The 23,289-nt window shown below is 44.6% G+C and overlaps 1 protein-coding gene across 2 annotated transcripts in view; it reads right to left on the bottom strand.

Moving 5' to 3' along the window:
* Positions 1 to 23,289, bottom strand: part of LOC141121997 (uncharacterized) — a 267,457-nt gene that overhangs the window by 85,911 nt on the left and 158,257 nt on the right. For both annotated transcript variants that reach the window (XM_073611785.1, XM_073611794.1), the window contains exon 7: positions 11,889 to 12,071. In XM_073611785.1, the coding sequence (XP_073467886.1) occupies positions 11,889 to 12,071 (183 nt within the window). The remainder of the gene's footprint in view (positions 1 to 11,888; positions 12,072 to 23,289) is intronic.

The following is a 23,289-nucleotide window of genomic DNA, read 5'->3' as shown; positions in this document are numbered from 1 at the left end:
CTGCCGCTCCCTCCGACCTATCGAGCACCAACCGCTCACACACTGATTGCCCCTGAGACACCACAGACACCTCATCAATCCATACTTAAACTGATCCCCCTGATGCCAATCTTATCTGGCATCCCTGGGCAAGAAGCCTGCACAGAGCCCCCTATTATCTCCAACACAGGGTAAGAGTAGCCGGCGACCGGGGGGGGTGGATGAGCGGTGGGTGGTGGCAGGCTGGAGCGATGGGGGGTGGATCAGTTCCATCTGCCACCCACCCCCACGACCGATGGAGCACCAGCCACCACTGACCCCTGCCCATATTTTCTGGACCATGTCCCTGTGGTCATGTGGACCTTACTACTGACCATGTGATCCGGTGACAGGGAAACTTCATGTGTCAGTGAAGGGAAAAGTAATGACAGCTGGGAACCTGCCACTGCAGTAAAGCTAAGGCCACAAGATCCTGAAAGGGGGCCAAATGAACCAGATAGAAAGACAGAAGTTAGCAGCACAATTTGGCCAAGCTGGCATTTACAGGTGCGGGCATAAGGGGCATATTATTTTTATTTTTTTTGCACACTAGAATTTGGGGCTGAATGCTACAGCTGGGGGGGGGGGTAGATTGCAGTCCTGGCTCTATGCCAGGGGTGTCCAAACCTTTTTCAAAGAGGGCCAGATTTGATAACGTAAACATGCGTGAGGGCCGACCATTTTGCCTGACATTCTTTGAACCATTAAAATTCTGTCTAAGTGTGTTCGTCCAAGCACTAATACACTGCCCAACAAGAATTCTCCTACCTTTGTAGCTGTGTGTGTTGAAGAGATGAGCTCAGGCATATAACACGCACCTTCACTTTAAGAGGGAAGTTTTAGGAAGAAAAATGAAATGTTAAATAAAGAACTGTGAAGCAAAATAAGGGTCAGTGCCCATCTGCAGCCTCACCATTGCCATGAATGCAGCCTCACCATTGCAATCAATGCAGCCTCACCATTGCCATCAGTGCATTCTGATCCATGCCCATCTGCAGCCTCAGAGGGGACAGGGAGGGGGGCAGGACGAGCGCCAACAGATTACATGCAGGATAATCTCCTATTTACTCTGCAGCCTCTTTAATACAAAGTCCCACCTGCTATGATAGACAGAACAGTCATCCAATGGCAGCCCGGGAGACGGGACTTCCTATTACAGAAGCCGCCGAATAAACAGGAGATTTTCCTGTATGTAATCTGACGGCACTCGTCCCACTCCCTCCAAGGCAGCGCCGCTAAATATGGTATATATCATTTGTGGCCCTGGGGGCCACAAAAGATATATAAATCCAAATCACCAGGGGGGCCATATTAAACAGGAATGCGGGGCCACAATTGGCCCGCGAGCTGGACTTTGGACATGCCTGCCCTATTCTGATGCTCTTCCCCACCAAAGGGAGCCAGGCTATATCGTAGACCTCTAAAAACCTTAATGTACTGTCACCCATCTCGCTGGAGGATGCAGAAAGAAAATCTTGTATAATGGGGACAAAGGGGGAAAGGGAAGAGCTGGGAGGGGGTAAAAGAGTGTGGCTGTCAGGAGAATAAATCTGTGTCTATACACAAAGAACTCAAAGAAACGCAAAACACATAAAAGAAAAAACTCAAACAACTTTTAAAAAACACTACAAGCAAAATAATACCCTTTTGGAAAGGAATAAGAGAAAACTGCTAATAAATAAAAGAAACCCCCCCCAAATAAGAAAAGGGGGGACAGCAGCAATACAGACAGAGAAACTGCCGCTAACACACAAAAAAAAGGACTGTTGGATCCTAGGAAATCACTCTCCCTAGACACACAAACTAAAATTCACTGTAAAGCATCAGTATCATATATACAGTACAGAACATAGTGATACTGTATATGGCACCGATACTGTATATACCACAGTATATAGCACAAGTCATAGTACTGTATATAGCACCCATACTGTAGCACAGGATATAGCACTGTAAATAGCACCAATACTGTATATAGTACTGTATATAGTGTCGATACCGTGTATAGCACAGGATATAGTACTGTATATAGCACTGATACTGTATATAGTACTGTATAGGGATGAGCGAACGGTTTGGGCCCAAACATAAGTATGGGCTGAACATTGGCTGTTCACCCATTCGACGAACACCTGAATTATCGGGGCGTTCGACCGTTTGTTTGGCGCACCGAATTACCACAATGCACTGCGCCACTGCACAGTGCATTGGAATCCCTGATTGGCTGAAGTAATAAAATCTTTTCCTACTCAGGGCACAGAGCACTGTCAGAGCCATGATTAGACGCTGTCATGATGACCAATCATGGCTCTTTGCTCTTAGTCCCGCCCCACACTATTAAAGTATTCTTTGAGGCTGGGTTCACACCTATGCAAATTAGATGCGCATCTAATTTACATAGCAGGAGAATGTGGCTGGCTCCCTATGGAGTCGGTTCTCATATCTCCCTTGCGGCTGCAGAGCGCACTGCACAGAAACGCTGTGCGTCTTTGGCTCAGTTTCAGGGTGAATTCTGGCACAGAATCGGTCCTGATTCATCCCTGAAATGAGGAACAGGGACGCACAGCACTCCTGTGCGATCTGCAGCGGGTTACAGTGTGAACCCGGCCTCAATAGAGGACATTTGTAGTGGTGATATTGGCATGTACAACAGGGCTCTGTTCAGTGCTACTAAACAGTTTGCGTGGTATTCTGATTCTATTGTCAGTGTAGAAAATCAGTTTAGTGAGAATCTAGGGATAGTTCAGTCAGTGCGAGTGTAGTGAGTGTAGTGATCGTTTAACACAGTAGATTTGCTTTACTGTAAGTGTAAAGCTGTATATTTCAGTGTGCTATATGCCGCCTAACGCAGTATTTTTCAGTGCATTACGTGCCATTTAACGCAGTATATTTTAGTACATTAGTGCACATTTAAAACAGTATATTTCAGTGTGTTAGTGCAAGTTTAATGCCGTATATTTCAGTGCCTTACATGCTGTTTAATGCAATATACTTCTGTGCATTACTGCAAGTTTAATGCTGTATATTTCAGTGCGTTACAGCAAAATTAAAGCCGTATATTTCAGTGCGTTACTGCAAGTTTAACGCCATATATTTTAGTGCGTTACTGCATGTTTAACGCCATATATTTCAGTGCGTTAGTGCGTGTTTAACGTAGTGTATTTCTGTGTGTTATAGTGTATATGGTTATTATAGTGTATCTGTGGAGTGTGTCTGGGTAGTGAGTATTCAAGTTAAAGTGCACCAAACACCACTTTTCATTGATTAAATTGCATCCACGTACACATTTACACATCTTTATTACATTTTGTTAATAAGCACCCCTCTCTTTCATCATGTCTGGGAGAACAACAAGCAGAGGCAGACGTTCCCATGGCACTGTGACGTTCCCATGCGTATGTGTCCACAGGCAAAGGTAGACGTGTTTACTCCTTAGGCAGGGCATCATTTCCTCTATTTAGTGATGTTGCCTGTGTTATCCAGCCACAGTATGTAGAGGAGGTGGTGGACTGGAATACTAAACCATCCTCATCCTCCTCATCCTCTGTCACCCAAGCAGAAACTAGTGCGCAGTCCACTGCAACTGCCAGAGTGGCTAAACCTGCCTCCTTGTCCACAGCTATTCCTGCCATAGATCCAGCATCAGGCATGGAGGAGTCAGCTGAGTTTTTTAAACACAGGGTCAACCACTTGCTCCTTGATGATGCACACCCATTACTTGATTCAAATGTTGGTTCTGAGGTTGAGGAAGGCAGGAACGTGAGCCTACAGAGAGGGGAGAACACCGGTATACAAATTGGCAGTCATGTTCCCACAGCTGCAGCGTATTGACAAGTTGTCTCCAGTGGTAATGAGGATGGAGGAGATGATGATGATCATCAGGTCACTGACATGGCTTGGGTGATGGATAGAGCAGAGGAGGAAAGTGAGGGTGAGGGTGAGGCACAACCTTAATGAGGGAGCCATCATGGAAGAGTAGAGAGAAGCCACCCTATTCCATCACATTGTGGAGCTGTTATCTCACATCCCACAGCTCAGCTGTCTTTGCCTTTTTTAGCTGCTAGCTTTACAACTTCTGCCTTTCCGTCTGGTGGATTCTGCCCCCTTCCATGAATTTGCAGAATGTGCTGTACCATAATGGCAGGTTCCCAGTCACTATTTCTTTTAATGTAAGGCCATTCCAGCTCTGTACCATCACGTGGAAGGCATTGTTGTGGCATCGTTAGGCAAGGCAGTCAACCACAAAGTCCACGTTACTGCTGACACGTGGTTCAGAAAGCATGGTCAGGGTCGATATATTTTGTTCACAGCACACTGGGTAACTCTGCTTGCAACTCAGAAGGATGCAGGACAGGGCTCAGTGCTGTAGCTTGTTGTGCCCCATCTCCATACAGCTAGTGGTGATAATGCGAGATTTGTCAGCTCTAGCCCCTCCTCTTCCTCCATGCCCTCCTCTGCTGAATTGTCCTATGAACCACAAGTACCCCCTAAGTGTTCAAGGGGCTATTCAATGAGTCAGGCTAACAGGTGCCATGCTATGCTTCAGCTGGTGTGTCTAGGGGACAGGAATCACACCAGAGCAGAGATTCTTGAAGCTATGCAGGGGCAGGCCCAGAAGTGGTTCACGCCATGCCAGCTGGAGCAAGGAATGGTGTGCAATAATCGCATAAAACTCCTGTCCGCCCTTAGACAGGGAAAGTTGACACATGTGCCATGCCTGGCACATGTCCTCAATTTGGTGGTGCAGTATAAATAGGTACCCAGAGTTGGAAGATCTGTTATAGCAGACCAGAAGAGTCTGTAGCCATTTCAGAAGGTCATACACAGCCAGTGCTCAGTTGGCTGAAATTCAATGGGAATTCCACCTGCCTGTAAACCGCCTGATTTGTGACATGCCCACCAGGTGGAACTCAACTTTGGCAATGCTGCAGTGGCTGCACATGCAGCAGAGAACCGTCAATGAATACCTGTGTATGAGTACAATGACAGGCTCAGGCCAGCTCACATTTTTTTCCCACGCCAATGGCTGCTGATAAAGGATGCATGCACTGTACTGTCACCATTTGAGTAGGCTACAAGGATAGTGAGGCGTGACAATGCATGCATCAGTGACACAATCCCTGTTGCGTTCCTGGTGAAGCAGACTCTGCATTGCATTATAACAAGGGCACTCAAGGTAGAGCAGTAGGAGGAAGAGGAGGACTTCCTTTCCTCTCAAGGCCCACTTTTTGCAGACGCCATTGTTCCTACGCCACAGAACACACAAGAGAAGAGGGAGAAGGAGGATTCTGGCAGTTTTGGAAGCATTAAAGCAGAGGAAGACATACATCAAACACTAAGAGATGGTTTTCTATCCCCAGAACTCTTGGGAGTAGTACATGGCTGGGAGGAGGCAGTTCCAGATACTATAATCCTAAGTGACCTTGAGGAGTCTGCTTCTCATGCCTCTGCAAATTTGCGGTGCATGGGCTCCCTCATGCTTTAAAGCTTACGAAATGATCCAAGAATACGTGGCGTAAAGGAGAAGGAACACCATTGGTTGGCAACCCTCCTTGACCACCGTTACAAGGGGAAAGTCTAGGAACTCATCCCATCCCCACAGAGAGTGCAGAAGATTAAATCTCTTGAGGACACCTTAAAGAGGAGTTGAACTAACTCTTTTCTCAACTGGTAGGTTACAGTATCGTGGAAAACATAGTTTTGAGGCTGCTGTTGGCCAAGAGAGGAGCCGCGGAGAAGGCAGTCGCCTAAGTAATGCATTTCACAATTTTTTTAGTCCAGGGCTGTCAGCTACCACATCCCATCAGCAGCGGCTGCATCACATGGTGGACCATTATCTAGGGGCAAAAACAGAGTTGAGAACTTTCCAGTCGACGATCCAATGGCTTACTGGGTCATGAGAATAGACCACTGGCCAGAATTTGCCCAGTATGCAATTGAGCTGCTGGGCTGCCCTGCATCCAGTGTGCTTTCCGAACGGGCATTGAGTGGTGTGGGAGGTTTTGTCACTGATAATAGTACACGTCTGTCCACAGACTCCATGGACCGTCTGACATTTATCAGACTGAATCTTTCCTGGATTACCAGCAGCTATGAAGCCCCTGATGTCAATGTCATTAAGTTTTATTGGGATGTGGAATCTCTGCAGGACTTCTAGGCTGCCTAGCATTGTGGGTGTTGATTTAAACTGGATGAATTTGGTGTGGGTTTCATGGGCACAATTAACACCCGAAGACCAATTTTTTCGCACCTCTTTGACAGGTGCATATCCTTTCAATTTTTGACAGCAAGATCAATTCTTGCTTTCATCAAGAGTACCTCTATAGAGTTACAGTGTGAAGACCAATTTTTCTGCACCTACATCTTTTATTCAAAGTCTGTGGAAGAGACACCAGAATGTATCCAAAAAATCTCTAATCTTCCCAGTGCACTACATTGTGGCCTCATTATACAGACTGGCTCTGCAAGCTGTTGCTTGCAAAATAAAGAAAGCTTGCAGGGCTAATGTCAATTTTTAGCTTTATAAATCCAATTATTGCTGCAGCAGCTTCTACAGTATATACAGTACATATGTGCCACTTTACAGGTAGACTAAGGGGATCCCCAGGCACTATGTTGAAAATAATTTTTCATTTTTATGCTTTCACTTTCAAGCATCAATAAATCACTGCTCATTTAAAAATTACGTTTTTTACAAACGTTTTTAATTGATACATGTCCCCCAGTAGAGTAACCAGAGCCCTATAACCATTGTATGCCCAATGACTTGCATATAAGCCTTCAAAATGGGCACTTGATTTTTCCAGCTCGGGTCCAATAGATTTCAATGGAGTTTGTTATTCGGTTCGGAACTTTCGCAATGTTCAAAAGTTCTGGTGCGAACTGAACAGGGGGTTGTTCGGCCCATCCCTAGTACTGTATATAGCCCCAATTCTGTATATAGCACAGGTCATATTACTGTATATAGCACCCATACTGTAGCACAGTATATAGCATTGTATATAGCACCGGTACTGTATATAGTACTGCATATGATGCTGATACTGTATATAGCACAGATAAAGTACTGTATACAGCACAGGATATAGTACTGAATATGGCCCCAATACTGTAAATAGGATATAGCACTGATATTGTAAACACAGAGTACTAGTAGCACAGTACTCTATCAAACCCTCTCCCCCTAAAGACAATGTCAGCTGTCTCTCACTCTCACTTAACGCCCTCACCATGACAAAGGGCAGCTGAGAGAGCACCTTTTATAGTGTGTGGATTTCAACTTAGCCCCAAACCATCACTGGCCAGAGGTCAGGTTCAAGACTTTGACCAATGATGACTTTTGCAATGCATTGTGGGATGTACATTGGAAGAATTCTCACTGAACAACCTGAAAGTCTATGATTCATTTGAACAACCTAGCAGCAAACTTTCGGTCCAAACTTGTGGACTGAGCAATCAGCTCATTCCAATGGTGAGGTGGGCAACAAGGAATTCTCCACTGGAAAGTAATGAGAGATATTTCTTCTGCAGAGAAGGGGGATGCTGTTGAACCGCTAGACATTGTATAAAGGCTCAGTAAGAAATTTCTATGGAAAGACATGGACACTGTTCAGTATGTCATTTGTGTAGTGGATTGTGGGTACTATACAATGAGGAGTCACTGGGGAAAGAACTATCTGTTTGCTGGGGGTGGGATCTCACTTAGGAAAGACGTATCTGTGTTCTGGTGGTGGGATCTCACTGGAGAAAAGCCAATGTGTGTGCTAGAGGTGGGATTTCACTGGGGAAAGACCTATGTGTGAGGAGCGGGGGGGTGGCATACAACTGGGGAAAGACGATTGTGTGTGCTGGAGGTGGGATCTCACTGGGGAAAGACTTATCTGTGTGCTGGTGGTGGGACCTCACTGGAGAAAAGCCAATGTGTGTGCTGGAGGTGGGATCTCACTGGGGAAATACTTATCTGTGTGCTGGGGTGGGATCTCACTGAGGAAAATCCAACGTTTGTGCTGGAGGTGGGATCTCAATGGGGAAAAGCCAATGTGTGTGTGCTGGAGGTGGGATCTCACTGGGGAAAGATCTATCTGTGTGCTGGGGGTGGGATCTAACACAAGGGGGGGGCGCCTCTGGGTGTAGTATGTAAACCAATTTATTTAAAAAACCACTGTGCAAACAACTCACATTTAGATGGGTAAAAAACAGCATGTAGTAAAGTTGTGATCCATCATGAAAGGGGTCCGTCAGATCGATCACAGATATCTCTGCTGGCTGCCGTGCGTATGGCTAGCTGTACACCGCTCGAGCCAGCCGCGGTGGTGATGGAATTCAGAGTGAGGCCTGGAACGCTGATGGAAGGCAGACGCGGAGCTGTGACGTCACTGGAGAGTGAGCGTTTCCTGAGCGTACAGGCTACGATGTCACGGTAGCCGCGCTCCTTCATCAAGCTACGGATGGATCGTGGTGACGACTTAAAAGAGGAAGGGGGGAGGGAAAGGAAGGAGGGGAAAGGGAGGGACGGAGGTAGACGAAAGGGAAGAGGGGGAATTGTGGCCAAAAGTAAAAGCACCCTATCGAGTCTGATTAAATATGTGTATATCTATTATAAGACCTCAGTAATACGGTCAGAGATATTGGTATATATATATATGGGCATGTTTTCTGTGTAGCCTCCATGTATGACCCATGCAGTGCAGGGAACATGGAAGCATTCATATGAAAGAACCAATGCATGCATATGGGTCATATATGACTAATGGCTTATGGAAGCAATATAGTGGGTGAAATCAATTTGACCTGTAGAGGGCAGTATGTAATTAGTATTTAGACCACCTACATATGGAAGGAAAAGCAAAAGAGCGAAAGGGAGGGGGAGACCAACCTATAGTTTAGGTGATTAAACAGATATTATGGCACTAAATAATGTATTTATAGGATAGTAGCAATCTCAATGCTCTCGTTAATTCCTCCTGGCGAGAGTACATCCAGAGTGTAGATCCAGTAGGTCTCACGAGCACAAAGCTTCTTGAATCTCTCAGCGGCTGGGAGGGACCTCGGGATCTGTTCATTAACCCAGACCCTGAGGCCATCTGTAGAACTCTGGTGGGCCATGGCAAAATGTTTTGGGACACTGTGGGGGTCTGTACCTCCCTCAACGAGTCTTCTATGTTCGCTAAACCTCTGTCTTAAGGCCCGAATTGTCCGGCCTACATACATTAGGCCACAACAACAACTTAGGCCATAGATGACGAAATCGGACGAACAATTGAAAAATTCTTTCAATATATAAGTCTTGCCCTTAGTAGTGAAGGATTTCTGTCCATTTTGGACGAATTTACAGGTTTTGCATAAGGCCTTTCGGCATTGATACATGCCTACCAGGGGAATCAATGTGGGTACAGGCGGTATTGTTGAAAATGATTTAAACTTACTGGGTGCAATCTTACTTTTAAGATTAGGGGCCCTGTGGTAAATGACTTTGGGGCAGGGTCGGAGTAGTGTTTTTAGATGGGGATCTTGATGTAGGATGCCCCAGTGTCTTTCTAGAATCTTCTCCATACCTTTATGTTTATTATGAAAGGTAGTTATGAACCTACTGGAACCATCATGTGGAGGGTAGATTAGTTTTCGTTTTTGGTGGTTTTCCATGCAGGTAGTGTTTGAAAGCTTCTTCCACTAAAGTTTCAGGATATTTTTTGTCAAGAAACTTTCTTTTAACAGTTTTACTTAGTTCGACATAATCAGAATCCTTAGTACAATTCTGCTGAAGACGGCAGAATTGTCCTTTGGGAATATTCGTGACCCATTTGGGGAGGTGGTAACTTTCAAAGTGTAAATAGGAATTGCCTGCTGTAGGCTTAGTATAATTTTTAGAGGTGATGGTGGAGCCATCGTGTCCCAACTCTAAATCTAGGAAAGCGATAGTGGCTGGGTCAGTGGCTGACGTGAATGACAACCCATAGGGATTGGTGTTGCAATGTTGGATAAAGGCAGTTATCAAATCAATATCACCATCCCAAATGATGATTAAATCATCAATATATCTTCCGAAGAATATAATATTGGCCGCAAAGGGGTTGTTTTGGTAGATGAAATTGTTTTCCCATAGGCTCATCGCCAGGTTAGCATATGAAGGTGCAAAATTGGCCCCCATTGCTGTACCTTGTATCTGTTGGTAGTATTCTTCATTGAAGGAGAAATAATTATGCGTCAGGCAAAATCTTGTGGCTTCCACAATGAACCTTGCCTGGTGCATATTGATCAGTGGATCTGTAAACAAAAAGTGTTTTAGTGCCATCACTCCAAAGTCATGTGGGATGGAGGTATATAGTAAACACACATCAAGTGAGAGCCAAACGTAAGTGGGCTCCCACTTGTATGGTGACAACAGTTCCAAGAGGTGAGCGCCATCGCGAATGTATGATTGTAGTTGGGCAACTATAGGTTGTAGAAATTGATCTAAATATAAACTAAAGCCCGTAGTAACACTGTCGATAGCTGTCACTATGGGTCTGCCTGGAGGATCCCGTAGACTTTTATGGATCTTCGGCAGATGGTAAACTTGATAGAAAGTCTTTTGCAAAAAAGACCTCTCTGTTTTAGAGATAGCAGAGATATCTGTGATCGATCTGACAGACCCCTTTCATGATGGATCATAACTTTACTACATGCTGTTTTTTACCCATCTAAATGTGAGTTGTTTGCAGAGTGTTTTTTTAAATAAATTGGTTTATATACTACACCCAGAGGCGCCCCCCCCCCCCTTGTGCTTTTTCCTTCAGACTTTGGAGCTTGGTTTCAGCTCTTTCTGGAAGGCAGCCCTCGGTGTGGATCCCATAATATCAGCCCGCTTCTTCACATAGACTTTTATGGACTAAATACATCAATTATAATTACAATTTCAGCTTGCCAGTAGCATGATGGTGATATAGGATTTCCAGTTTTTGCGCATTTACTTGTTTAATGGGGGTGGGATCTCACTGGGGTAAGTCCTTTACGTGTGTTTTGGAGGTGGGATCTCAATGAGGAAAGACCTATCCATGTGTGTAGGAGGTGGGATCTAAATGGGAAAGACCTATCTGTATGCTTGCAGAGGGGATCTCACTGGGAAAAAGCCAATGTGTGTGCTGGAGTTGTGATCTGATCTCACTGTTGAAAGACCAATGTGTGTGCTGGAGGTAGAATCTCACTGGGGAAAGACCAATATGTGTTTGATTGAAGTGTGATTTCACTGATTCAGCATGCTCTGTTAAACTGTTATGGAGGCAGAATCCACAAAGGACAAATGGCAATGTGAAAGTAGAAACATCTTCTATTAAGTAGTACTAAAGGCTAACCATTTTTTCTTAATGCATTCATAGAATAAGTGTAAAATTCTCCAGTACTGGTGCTACCATCCATCCCCAAATACTTACCTGGTGTCTCTCTCACACTTGCTGGGCATTCAGAGAGCCGCATTGCTCCCCAAAACTCCGGGGTTGCAGAAGGAAGAGGTGAGGGTAGCCAAATGATTGGCTCTTGCAGCTGACTGTCAGACCTGACTGGAGGGAGCAGGGGATTAGCTTGCTAGGTGCTGTGTGTGCAATGGAAACACACAGCCCCAGCCAGGAGAGCGTGTGCACAAGTGTCTCTTTAGGAGTGGCTGCCTAAGGGAGACAAACAGGAGTGGGGTACAGCGGCTGTGGAATCATCCACTCAAGGAAAAATGCAAACATTCAGGGAAGCAGACTATAGACAATGAACTTTCTTGAATGAAATAAAGTTAGTATTTAGTACGACATTAAGGAAGGATATGTACATTTGTTCTGAATAAACTGTACAGAGTTCAGTTTTCATACTGTGTGTATGATGGACGTGTCATGTGTTCTTGTACTCACCTATACAGTTAACAGTGGAAGGGATCCACTCCAGGGAGGCGTGGGGATTGTCACAACTCATTGAGCTGGATGTTGGATAATATCCATGCTTGCACTGTATTGTTATCGTGTCTCCCTTATTATAATATCCGTGGACATTAAAGCGAGTGTCCACATTGTCTATGGTTGGCTTTTTACACATAGCTGTGAAATAAGAAGATAAAAGCAGATCATTATACATTATATACAGTGTGAGGAGTAAAGTAATTGTGTGTGATGGGATGTATCAGTTGATAGGATCCTTCAGTGGTATATGGACCATGGTCTGACCTCCTCATTATGGGAAATTTCTGGGATCTGTCTCCAGTATTCTATGAAGACAATTACTAGAACATTCATCAAGAAGCCATCAGTATGGAGCAGATTATGGAGGAACCCATGTCCTCCTGTGACATATAGGTTATGGAAGTGTACATTTTACTTATATATCCATCAGGTGCCATAGAAGATCCTAAAATATAATTTTAATTTCATTAGACTGGGTGTTTCTCCTTATTTTCCAAGTTTTCTTGTCACAATTTAACTTACCCAAGCTCTGTGTATTTTCAGTGAAGTCACTCTAATGCCCCGTACACACGGTCGGATTTTCCGATGGAAAATGTCCGATCGGAGCGTGTTGTCGGAAATTCCGACCGTGTGTGGGCTCCATCGGACATTTTCCATCGGATTTTCCGACACACAAAGTTGGACAGCAGGAGATAAAATTTTCCGACAACAAAATCCGATCGCGTCAATTCCGACCGTGTGTGGCCTGTTCTGACGCACAAAGTGCCACACATGCTCAGAAGAAATTCCGAGACGGGACAGCTCGTTCTGGTAAACTTAGCGTTTGCAATGGATACAGCACTTTCGTCACGCTGCAATGTTAAAAATGGTTTAATACAGCGCACTCTCTTCTTCTTTATACCGTGACAAGAATTAAGTAGTTTTGCTGCTCCAATTCACACACACTTCTCACAAACTTTTATTTGTGTTTTTTTAGTGGGATTCCCTGAATATATTGTTATTAGTTGTCACATCTGACAGTTTTATATTTTTTTTTTTTTTTTTTGGATTTTCAGACTTTTTTTTTTTTTAATGTTTGGATTTTTTCCAAGGCTGATCTTTGTTCAATGTTATTTTTATTTTTACTCCAGAATATTTTTGGGTGTGTTTTGTGTGTCAAGTTACCCCAACACCATTGATATCTTTTATTATTTAATCTCAAGGAAATTGTTTGGTGTTGGTGTCCCTTGTTCATTTCACATTGTATATTTGAAATGTACCTGAATCCTCACAAACAAACTGTCATTTTTGAAGTAAAACACATAGGAGAGTAGAATTCAAAACAAAAATCCTTAATTAAGGGATCAGAACCAAACAAAGAGGAAGGCAACACTGGATCAACAGGAGAAATTAGCGAAGCCTGGGACCCCCACGGCAGACATCAATTCTTCAACATCAAAATTGGTGGCCTGAGGAGTCCATATGTAAGGGAGGGCAGTCTGGTCCAGAATTCGCAGAGATCCGGATAGCAGCAGATGACATCTGTGTCCCCAGGCTGTGGTACCACAAGAGGCTGCATCTTTTGGCCGACCAGACTGAACCCAGGGCAATCACTGTCTGGTCTTCCTTCCACGCTTCCTTCTGGGCTGTGGCTGTGCAGTTGGAGATGTGGCAGGAGGAGGAGTAGGACCTGGAGGAGGAGGAGGACTGGGAGGACCTGGAGGAAGACTGGGGGGACCTGGAGGAGAGGGAGGAGGAGGAGGAGGACCTGCAGAAGGAGGAGGAGGACCATCCCAATGGTGTGTCTGAGGTGTCATTTGGCCCCTCATACCTTTCTCAAGAGCCTCCAATATGAGGGCCTCACACATGACTTGTTGGCCCTCCCCCATCCTCTGCATTTTATATGCAATGAAGGCAGCAATGTTCTCCTCCATGGTGTGGGGTGCTCCCAGGACCTCTGTAGCCCTCCAAAAGAATCCTATAGCAGCCTCCTCTAGGGCACTCCTCCTACTGCCACTTTCTCTTTTCAGGGGGGTGGAGGGACCTGCAGATCATCCAGCTGGCTGGGCCCAGCCACCTCCTGGCTGAGACTTCCCTGTGTATGAAAAGGGGACATGGTTGTAATGTTTTGCATCATCAATCACAATCATAAATTAGTACTCCCAACTAACATCTAGTTAACATCATTGATTGTACAAGCAGAAATCTTTAGCGGAATGCTATACCTGGCTCAATCTGGGCTCCTCCACATATCGCCTGGAAGGCCCAGGTTGGGCGTCAGAAGCCTCAGCCGGGGGGGGAAGGAAGCGTGGAAGGAAGACTGGAGAGGGATGGCCTGGGTTCAGTCTGGCCTGCCAGAAAGTGCAGCCTGTCGTAGTACAACATCCTGGGGACATAGATGTCATCTGCTGCTCCGGATCTCTGTGAATCCAGGACCTTCTTGCGCTCCCTCAGATATGTGCTCCTCAGGCAACCAATTAATATCTTTAAATAGGTGATGTCTGCCGTGGGGATCACCTGCTTCACAATTTCACACAATTGCACCAGTGCTGCCTTCCTCTTTGCTTGGTTCTTGAAATGGGGGTGTTTAATCTCCCACAGACATGGCAGCTCCCTTAGCATCTCTAGGAATACTGACATGAAGTCATTATCTTTGAGTAGCATATCCATGTTCACTCCAAGACACAACACAAGACAAAGCCTAATGTCAGACAAAACTCTCCTAATCTTGTTACAATATAGGAGTCAATCTAGAAGCAGTATAGGCACAAGTTTGTCTCTTACCTTTGTTCTTACGATCGGCGCGTCCAATGCTCCTTCCTCCGCTCACAGATCGTACGTAATACGCACGCGTGTTACGCTTTATACACACTGCGCATGCGTGTAACTCCGCCCGCCCCTGACATTCTTTCTAGTCTTTTCCCTGCCCCTTTTCGTTCGGCACAGTGGGTGAAGAGCATGATGGCGGAGTTAGAGCAGGTGTGTGCTAATTATAGCAACGAGGAGGAGGAGGAGGAAAGCCCGGATCCGGACACGTCCCGATTCAGAAGGAGACGTTTTAAGGCCACAAATATGTCCTTTGGGGAGATGTTGGAGATGGTCGACATCATGAGGAAGTCCGACTATGACGGGAAGTATGGACCTTACCCCAACCCCAACATCAGAAAGGCCAAGATCATGGCGAAAGTGATCAAAAGCCTTCACAGGAATTTCGGGGTACGAAGATCTAAAGATCAGCTCAGGAAGCGGTGGTCGGACCTGAAGTTGAGAGAGCCAGAGCAGTACCGAAAGATCCGGAGAGTGCTGCAAAAAAGTAAGTAGTTGTGCTGTGTTCCTATTCCTTCTGTCTTTATTACGTTCGTGCTGCTCCATATGCTTTTATTAATTGTAAAGTTTAAAAGGGCAACTTTAATGTTCATGGGCCCATTATTCGTTCGTATCAAACATTTTTCTTTCGGCCTCTAGAACACCATTGTTTAGGCCATATGCATTTTCCCACATTTTTTTTGGGCCTACTTGGATGCCAAATATTTGTTTGTGTAGATGGGTTTGTTACTAGAATGAAATGCAAACTAGATTGTGTGTAAGGAGAGGACACTGGAGCACTAGTGTGGGACACAAGAACACCATTTTTATTAGGGGGCCACACAGGTACTCCAGTGTATACTATAGGGGGGTCTCCATCTGTGAAGCTTGTACTAAACCGGTAAAGTATTGCAGCTTGACAAAGGGCAATAAAAAAAATACATCTTGGAACTCGGCTAAAATAGACAATTGTACCCCACTTCCAAGCAATGTTTCCTATTTCTAATTCTGCCATCAAATATCTGTGTGCTAATTATACCATTTTTGTTTTACATAGGGGAGAAAAGACTCGGAGGACACCCCTCATCTGAGGAGACCAGAGACCCCCCACCTCTGGAAGAAGGTGAAATACCCCAAACCCAAAATGAGCAGGAGGAAGAAGAAGATGTGGTGGAGATTGGCACCACAACAGGTGAGTGTCTGCAACCACAGGCTCAGGTAAAAGAGATGGATGGTGGCAGATTTTTGAGACCTGTTTTTTTTTTCTTTATCTCTTTTTAGGTGATCGTGATGTGAGGGATAGAGAGCGCTTTACTTCAGAAAGTGCCCAGATCCTGATCGGGGAGATCATGGGGTGTAATGCCGAACTGCAAAACATCCAGCAAAAAATCCATGATGTTATTAAAAAAAATAATAACATCATTGATGTTTTGGGGCGAATTTAAAACCCCACAAAATCACTTTTTGTATTGTGGTTCAATCTTTTAAATTTTTTTGCAATGTTTTGAAAAGCCAAATTTGGAGGATGCACACAGTGTGCCAACATGTGCTATCTGCCATCATGGGAGATCAATGGACGCGTTTTGGGGGTGCAACCCCTTCCTCAATTATAAAGTCGCGTTGAGGAAGGGCTTGCTCCCCCAAAACACGTCCCTTGATCCCCCCTGATGGCAGATAGCACATGTTGACATTGGGAAATTTGTGTGCATCTTCCAAATTTGGCTTTTCCATGGGTGATTTCCCCCCATGTGAACGCTATATCAAACCCAGTTCCTAAATACTGATGTCTGATATAGCCTTCAGGTTTTACCTAATGTGAACTTTGTAAGTTCCAGTTTTTTGGCTTTCTTGTTGGTTTCACACAGGCCTGTTTTATCTGAAATGGACATTTCGAATTTTGCTAATGCTACTGCAAAAATTGTTATACAACAAACATGTTGGTTTGTTTTAAAAACCTTTGGTAAATGCACATGTGATTGTGCAGGTATAAAAAAGTGGCTTACTCAAGAATGTGTGGATTATTGTCTCAACACTACAACACTTTTGGGGTGATGTAATAGCTGTTTTATGCAAAAGTGGGGGTTATTTCCTAAGGGCAAATCCTCTTTGCACTACAAGTGCAGTTTCAGTGCAGTTGCAAGTGCACTTGTAGTGAAATATGTTTTTGCATTTAGGAAATAACAGGCAACAGTGCTTTGTATAAGGTTACCCAATCACGACGTTTTCTGCACTCAAAACATTTCTGTCAGGGTCAGCTAAAACAAACACAAGCAGTAAATGTCCACAAAGATTTTCTTTTTTTTTTATTTTAAAAAGGCTTCACATATTGTCTGGCATATTGATAGCCCCCCTACCCGCAAAGAACTCCAGGTAGCGTAACCGGACATCACGGGCACTCAGGGAGGGCAAGCCAGGACGGCCACTTTCAAGCGCCGTCAGTGTGGTTTGATGTAGGATTCCGGCCTCAGGCCCAACTGAGCCAACATAGTTGGCCGAATGTTTCCGTAAAAAGTTATGGAGAACACAGCACGCAAGTATTATATGGTTCAGTTTATACTCCGCCATATGGATAGGTGTCAGAAATAGGCGGAACCGGCTGGCCAGGATTCCAAATGTGTTCTCCACCACTCTTCGGGCTCTGGCCAGCCGGTAATTAAAAACCCTCTGTTCCGGGGTGAGGGTCCTCATCAGGAATGGCCGCATCAGGTGGTCCCCCAGCGCAAATGCTTCATCAGCAACGAACACAAATGGGAGTCCTTCAACATTGTCCTCTGGAGCTGGCAAGTCCAAGCTGCCATTCTGGAGACGCCTGTAGAACTCCGTCTGGGCGATGACTCCACCATCGGACATCCGGCCATTCTTCCCCACGTCCACATAATTAGCCGACACCACCGCCAACATCACTATACTATTAAACCCCTTGTAATTATAATAGTATGACCCCGAGTTGGGTGGTGGGACGATGTGGACGTGTTTCCCATCAATTGCCCCTCCGCAGTTAGGAAAGTCCCACCGCTGGGCAAAGTGGGAGGCCACAGTCTGCCATTCCTGTGGCGTGGAAGGAAACTGTTGAGGAAAAAACAATAAACATTACTATTTTTACTCTGAAACATTATGGGGCAACCTCCAGATAGCATTTATTAAGGGGAATTTAACAAGGCCAAAGTATAAGGTACACCTATCATATTCCCCTTCCCCCCCTCTCATGGGCCATTTCTAACATTATGGGGTGTGTGGAAATCTTGGACAGGTAACCCTCTTCACTTCATTGAGAGATGAATGCCTAACCACTTCAGCCCCGGAAGGATTTACCCCCTTCCTGACCAGAGCACTTTTTACAATTCGGCACTGCGTCGCTTTAACTGCTAATTGCGCGGTCATGCAATGCTCTACCCAAACGAAATTTGCGTCCTTTTCTTCCCACAAATAGAGCTTTCTTTTGATGGTATTTGATCACCTCTGCCGTTTTTATTTTTTGCGCTATAAACGGAAAAAGACTGAAAATTTTGAAAAAAAATGATATTTTCTACTTTTTGTTATAAAAAAATCCAATAAACTAAATTTTAGTCATACATTTAGGCCAAAATGTATTCGGCCACATGTCTTTGGTAAAAAAAATGTCAATAAGCGTATATTTATTGGTTTGCGCAAAAGTTATAGCGTCTACAAACTAGGGTACATTTTCTGGAATTTACACAGCTTTTAGTTTATGACTGCCTATGTCATTTCTTGAGGTGCTAAAATGGCAGGGCAGTACAAAACCCCCCCAAATGACCCCATTTTGGAAAGTAGACACCCCAAGGAAATTGCTGAGAGGCATGTTGAGCCCATTGAATATTTATTTTTTTTGTCCCAAGTGATTGAATAATGACAAAAAAAAAAAAAAAAATGTACAAAAAGTTGTCACTAAATGATATATTGCTCACACAGGCCATGGGCATATGTGGAATTGCACCCCAAAATACATTCAGCTGCTTCTCCTGAGTACGGGGATACCACATGTGTGGCACTTTTTGGGAGCCTAGCCGCGTACGGGGCCCCGAAAACCCAGCACCACCTTCAGGATTTCTAAGGGCATACATTTTTGATTTTACTCCTCACTACCTATCACAGTTTTGAAGGCCATAAAATGCCAAGATGGCACAAACCCCCCCCAAATGACCCCATTTTGGAAAGTAGACACCCCAAGCTATTTGCTGAGAGGCATGGTGAGTATTTTGCAGCTCTCATTTGTTTTTGAAAATGAAGAAAGACCAGAAAAAAAATTTTTTTTTTTCTTTTTTCAATTTTCAAAACTTTGTGACAAAAAGTGAGGTCTGCAAAATACTCACTATACCTCTCAGCAAATAGCTTGGGGTGTCTACTTTCCAAAATGGGGTCATTTGGGGGGGGTTTGTGCCACCTGGGCATTCCATGGCCTCCGAAACTGTGATAGGCAGTGAAGAGTGAAATCAAAAATTTACGGCCTTAGAAAGCCTGAAGGCGGTGCTTGGTTTTCGGGGTCCCGTGCGCGGCTAGGCTCCCAAAAAGTCCCACACATGTGGTATCCCCGTACTCAGGAGAAGCAACAGAATTTATTTTGGGGTGTAATTTCACATATTTCCATGGCATGTTTGAGCAATATAACATTTAGTGACAACTTTGTGCAAAAAAAAAAAAAAAAAAAAAAAATTTGTCTCTTTCCCGCTACTTGTGTCACAATATAAAATATTCCATGGACTCGACATGCCTCTCAACAAATAGCTTGGGGTGTCTACTTTCCAAAATGGGGTCATTTGGGGGGGGTTTGAACTGTCCTGGCATTTTATGCACAACATTTAGAAGCTTATGTCACACATCACCCACTCTTCTAACCACTTGAAGACAAAGCCCTTTCTGACACTTTTTGATTACATGAAAAAATTATTTTTTTTTGCAAGAAAATTACTTTGAACCCCCAAACATTATATATTATTTTAAAGCAAATGCCCTACAGATTAAAATGGTGGGTGTTTCATTTTTTTTTTCACACAGTATTTGCGCAGCGATTTTCAAACGCATTTTTTGGGGAAAAAACACACTTTTTAAAATTTTAATGCACTAAAACACACTATATTGCCCAAATGTTTGATGAAATAAAAAAGATGATCTTAGGCCGAGTACATGGATACCAAACATGACATGCTTTAAAATTGCGCACAAACGTGCAGTGGCAACAAAATTAATACATTTTTAAAAGCCTTTAAAAGCCTTTACAGGTTACCACTTTAGATTTACAGAGGAGGTCTACTGCTAAAATTACTGCCCTCGATCTGACCTTCGCGGTGATACCTCACATGCATGGTGCAATTGCTGTTTACATTTGACGCCAGACCGCCGCTTGCGTTCGCCTTAGCGCGAGAGCAGGGGGGACAGGGGTGCTTTTTATTTATTTATTTTTTTCTTTATTATTTTTTTGCTTTTTTATCTTATTTTTAAACTGTTCCTTTCATTTTTTTTTTTTTTAAATCATTTTTATTGTTATCTCAGGGAATGTAAATATCCCCTATGATAGCAATAGGTAGTGACAGGTACTCTTTTTTGAAAAAATTGGGGTCTATTAGACCCTAGATCTCTCCTCTGCCCTCAAAGCATCTGACCACACCAAGATCGGTGTGATAAAATGCTTCCCCAATTTCCCAATGGCGCTGTTTACATCCGGCGAAATCTAAGTCATAAAATGCTCGTAGCTTCCGGTTTCTTAGGCCATAGAGATGTTTGGAGCCACTCTGGTCTCTGATCAGCTCTATGGTCAGCTGGCTGAATCACCGGCTGCATTCTCAGGTTCCCTGTTGAGACAGGAGAGCCAGAGAAAAACACGGAAGACGGTGGGGGGGGGGGCATTCCCTCCCACTGCTTGTAAAAGCAGTCTAGGGGCTAATTAGCCGCTAGGATTGCTTTTACATGAAAGCCGACCGCTGGCTAAAAAGAATGATACCAAGATGATACCTAAACCTGCAGGCATCATTCTGGTATAACCACTCAAAGTCGTGAATGGCGTACCTGAAGACAAAAAAATGGTTAACAATAAAGCACAGTAAACGGTAAAGTATAAAAAATTGCATACCTGAAAAGCAAACATGATAAAACATAATAACAATAAAACATTGCAGAATAGAATACAGTAAAAAAGAGCAGAACAATAGAGAGAGAATAGAGAGAGAGAGAACAATAAAACGACAACTATTTTTTTTAATTTTTGTTTGTGTTTTTTTTTTTTTTACACTTTTTTTTTGTAACTGTAACTTTTATAACTGTAACCGGTTCCAGGTTCGGGTCTCTCAAAATGCGATGGCATCTTGGGAGACCCTGTGAAAGTGTGTCCTAGTCTGTGGAATGCTGTACCCTACGCTAATACTCAACTAGTGAATGGTAGCGTTCAAAACATTCACCAATGCAAAGACCAGGATTGTCAGGACAGGAGGGACAATAATAGCGGGTGTCACGCCTATATCCGTGCTTGCTGCAGACACAACATCTTTTTGGGGGGGGGGGGGTTCGTTGGGTAGGGGTACTCGGGAGGACATAAAGAAAATGCTTCTCATGCAGCCGACTGCATTTGGTTGGGGATGTGAATAGGGGAAGTATGGGCGCTGCAGAAGCGGTGGGTTCCCAATTAGGATTGGCGAATGCAGCAGGAAGGGCACTATGGGCACGACGGGCCTGTGTTTGTCTTTTTGGTGGCAGCGGGACACTACTTGTGCTTGCCACCTCACCAGCTTGAACTGCACTTATGGGACTCGCCACGTCACCAAGTGTTACTGCAGTGCTGGTTTGACTACGACCGGGGTGTACTAGGGCGCTGGTGCTTGCCAGTTCACCAAAACGCTACAAAAAAAAGTGACAGTGATCGATCGATACTGCACTTGGGTGGGCTGGACTGGGCTGAGCCGGGCGGAGGGGCAAAACGCAGGTGCTAGCAGGTATCTGGGCTGATCCCGCTAACACTGCATTTTTGGGAACCCTAAACTGCTGGGGACGCTAGTATAGATCTGATCGGATCAGATATTGATGCGTTCAGATACTATACCACTAAGGGAGGTGTACGGTGCGTGTACGGTGCGTGCGTGGGTGTTCGTGGTACTGGCGCTAATCTGACGCTGCCTAGGGCGACGCATATCACCGCCGGGCGATCAGGGGGCTAAACCTTTATTCGGTAATAAACGGCGGGTGCCCTGACACTATAAAAAATAAACGAACTAACCAGCGTCACCCGTAACGGTTATATGGTGATCAGTGGTGAAAGGGTTAACTAGGGGGCAATCAAGGGGTTAAAACATTTATTAGGTAGTATATGGGGGTCCCTGTCGCTATAAATCACTGACGGCGAACCTAAATATTTACGTCCCTAACTAGCGTCACCAGCGACACTAATACAGCGATCAGAAAAATGATCGCTTAGTTACACTGGTGAGGGGGGGTGATCAAGGGGTTAAAACTTTATTAGGGGGGGTAAGGGGGGTACCCTAGACCTACAGGGGGGTAACAGTAACTGTGATAACACTGCTAACTGTCACAAACTGACACTATGCAGTAATCAGGAAAAAAAAAAAAAAAAAAAACCTGCTTGGTGTCAGTTTGTGACAGGGGGGGGGGATTGGGGGGCGATCGGGGGGGATCGGGGGTGTAATGTATGCCTGGCATGTTCTACTGTGTGTGTGTGTGTGTTTGGTGCACTTACATGTCTTCTCTCCTCGGTGCTGGAACGGAAACTGGCCAGCCGAGGAGAGATGACATCACATCCTCTGCCTCTGTGTACTATACAGAGGCAGGGGATGTTTCTCATTGGCTGGGAGCGATCGCGAGGGGGGGGCCACGATCGGATGGCCTCCCCCTCGTCTCTCAATGCTCCCAGCCAAATGCCGACCGCAGCTGGCACCGGGGGGGGTCCGATCGGACCCCCCACCCGCGGGAAGGCAATCACGTTTCAGGTACGTGATTTTGCCTGCCCGTGCCGCTCTGCTCACGTATATAGGCGTGAGGCGGTCGGCAAGTGGCTAAATAATGGGTATTACTTGGAACAGCCCCTCCTTAGTTACACTATTGGCAGCCCACTGGACAGGTAAGAAGTGTCATAATACAAAGATATAAATACACATTGTACACATTTGAGGACATTTGGACATTCTGCTATTACCTATCAAGATAATAATAGGATACAAAAACTTTAAACAGTACCATTGTAAAGTATACAGGCAGGCCCTTGCACTACATGCTTTGGGTAATTCAGCCAAAAATCTGACCAGTAAAGAGGTGGGTATAGTGTGTATGGGTTTGGCAAAGTCAGCAGATAGATGATTGAGGATAGATAGAGAATTGGGATCAGCTGACTTAGCAGTTGGGGGAGGGTTACTAAAAATTATTTGGGGACACCACAAAAAAAAAGCCTCTGGCACTCTGCCTGAATTTAAATCAAAAATAACATTACCAAACATTTTAGGGGGTGTTTGGGGTAAATGCATGAGGACAAAGGGGACATTCACAGCATATTACAAGCATGGTAATTAGGGAATGAGGAAAGAAATACAATATATTATCAAACATTAAAGACAAT

Source organism: Aquarana catesbeiana, linkage group LG01 (assembly GCF_042186555.1).
Source record: "Aquarana catesbeiana isolate 2022-GZ linkage group LG01, ASM4218655v1, whole genome shotgun sequence".
NCBI lineage: Eukaryota > Metazoa > Chordata > Amphibia > Anura > Ranidae > Aquarana > Aquarana catesbeiana.
The sequence above is the reverse complement of the archived record's forward strand: the minus strand, read 5'-3'. Positions and strand labels throughout refer to the sequence as shown.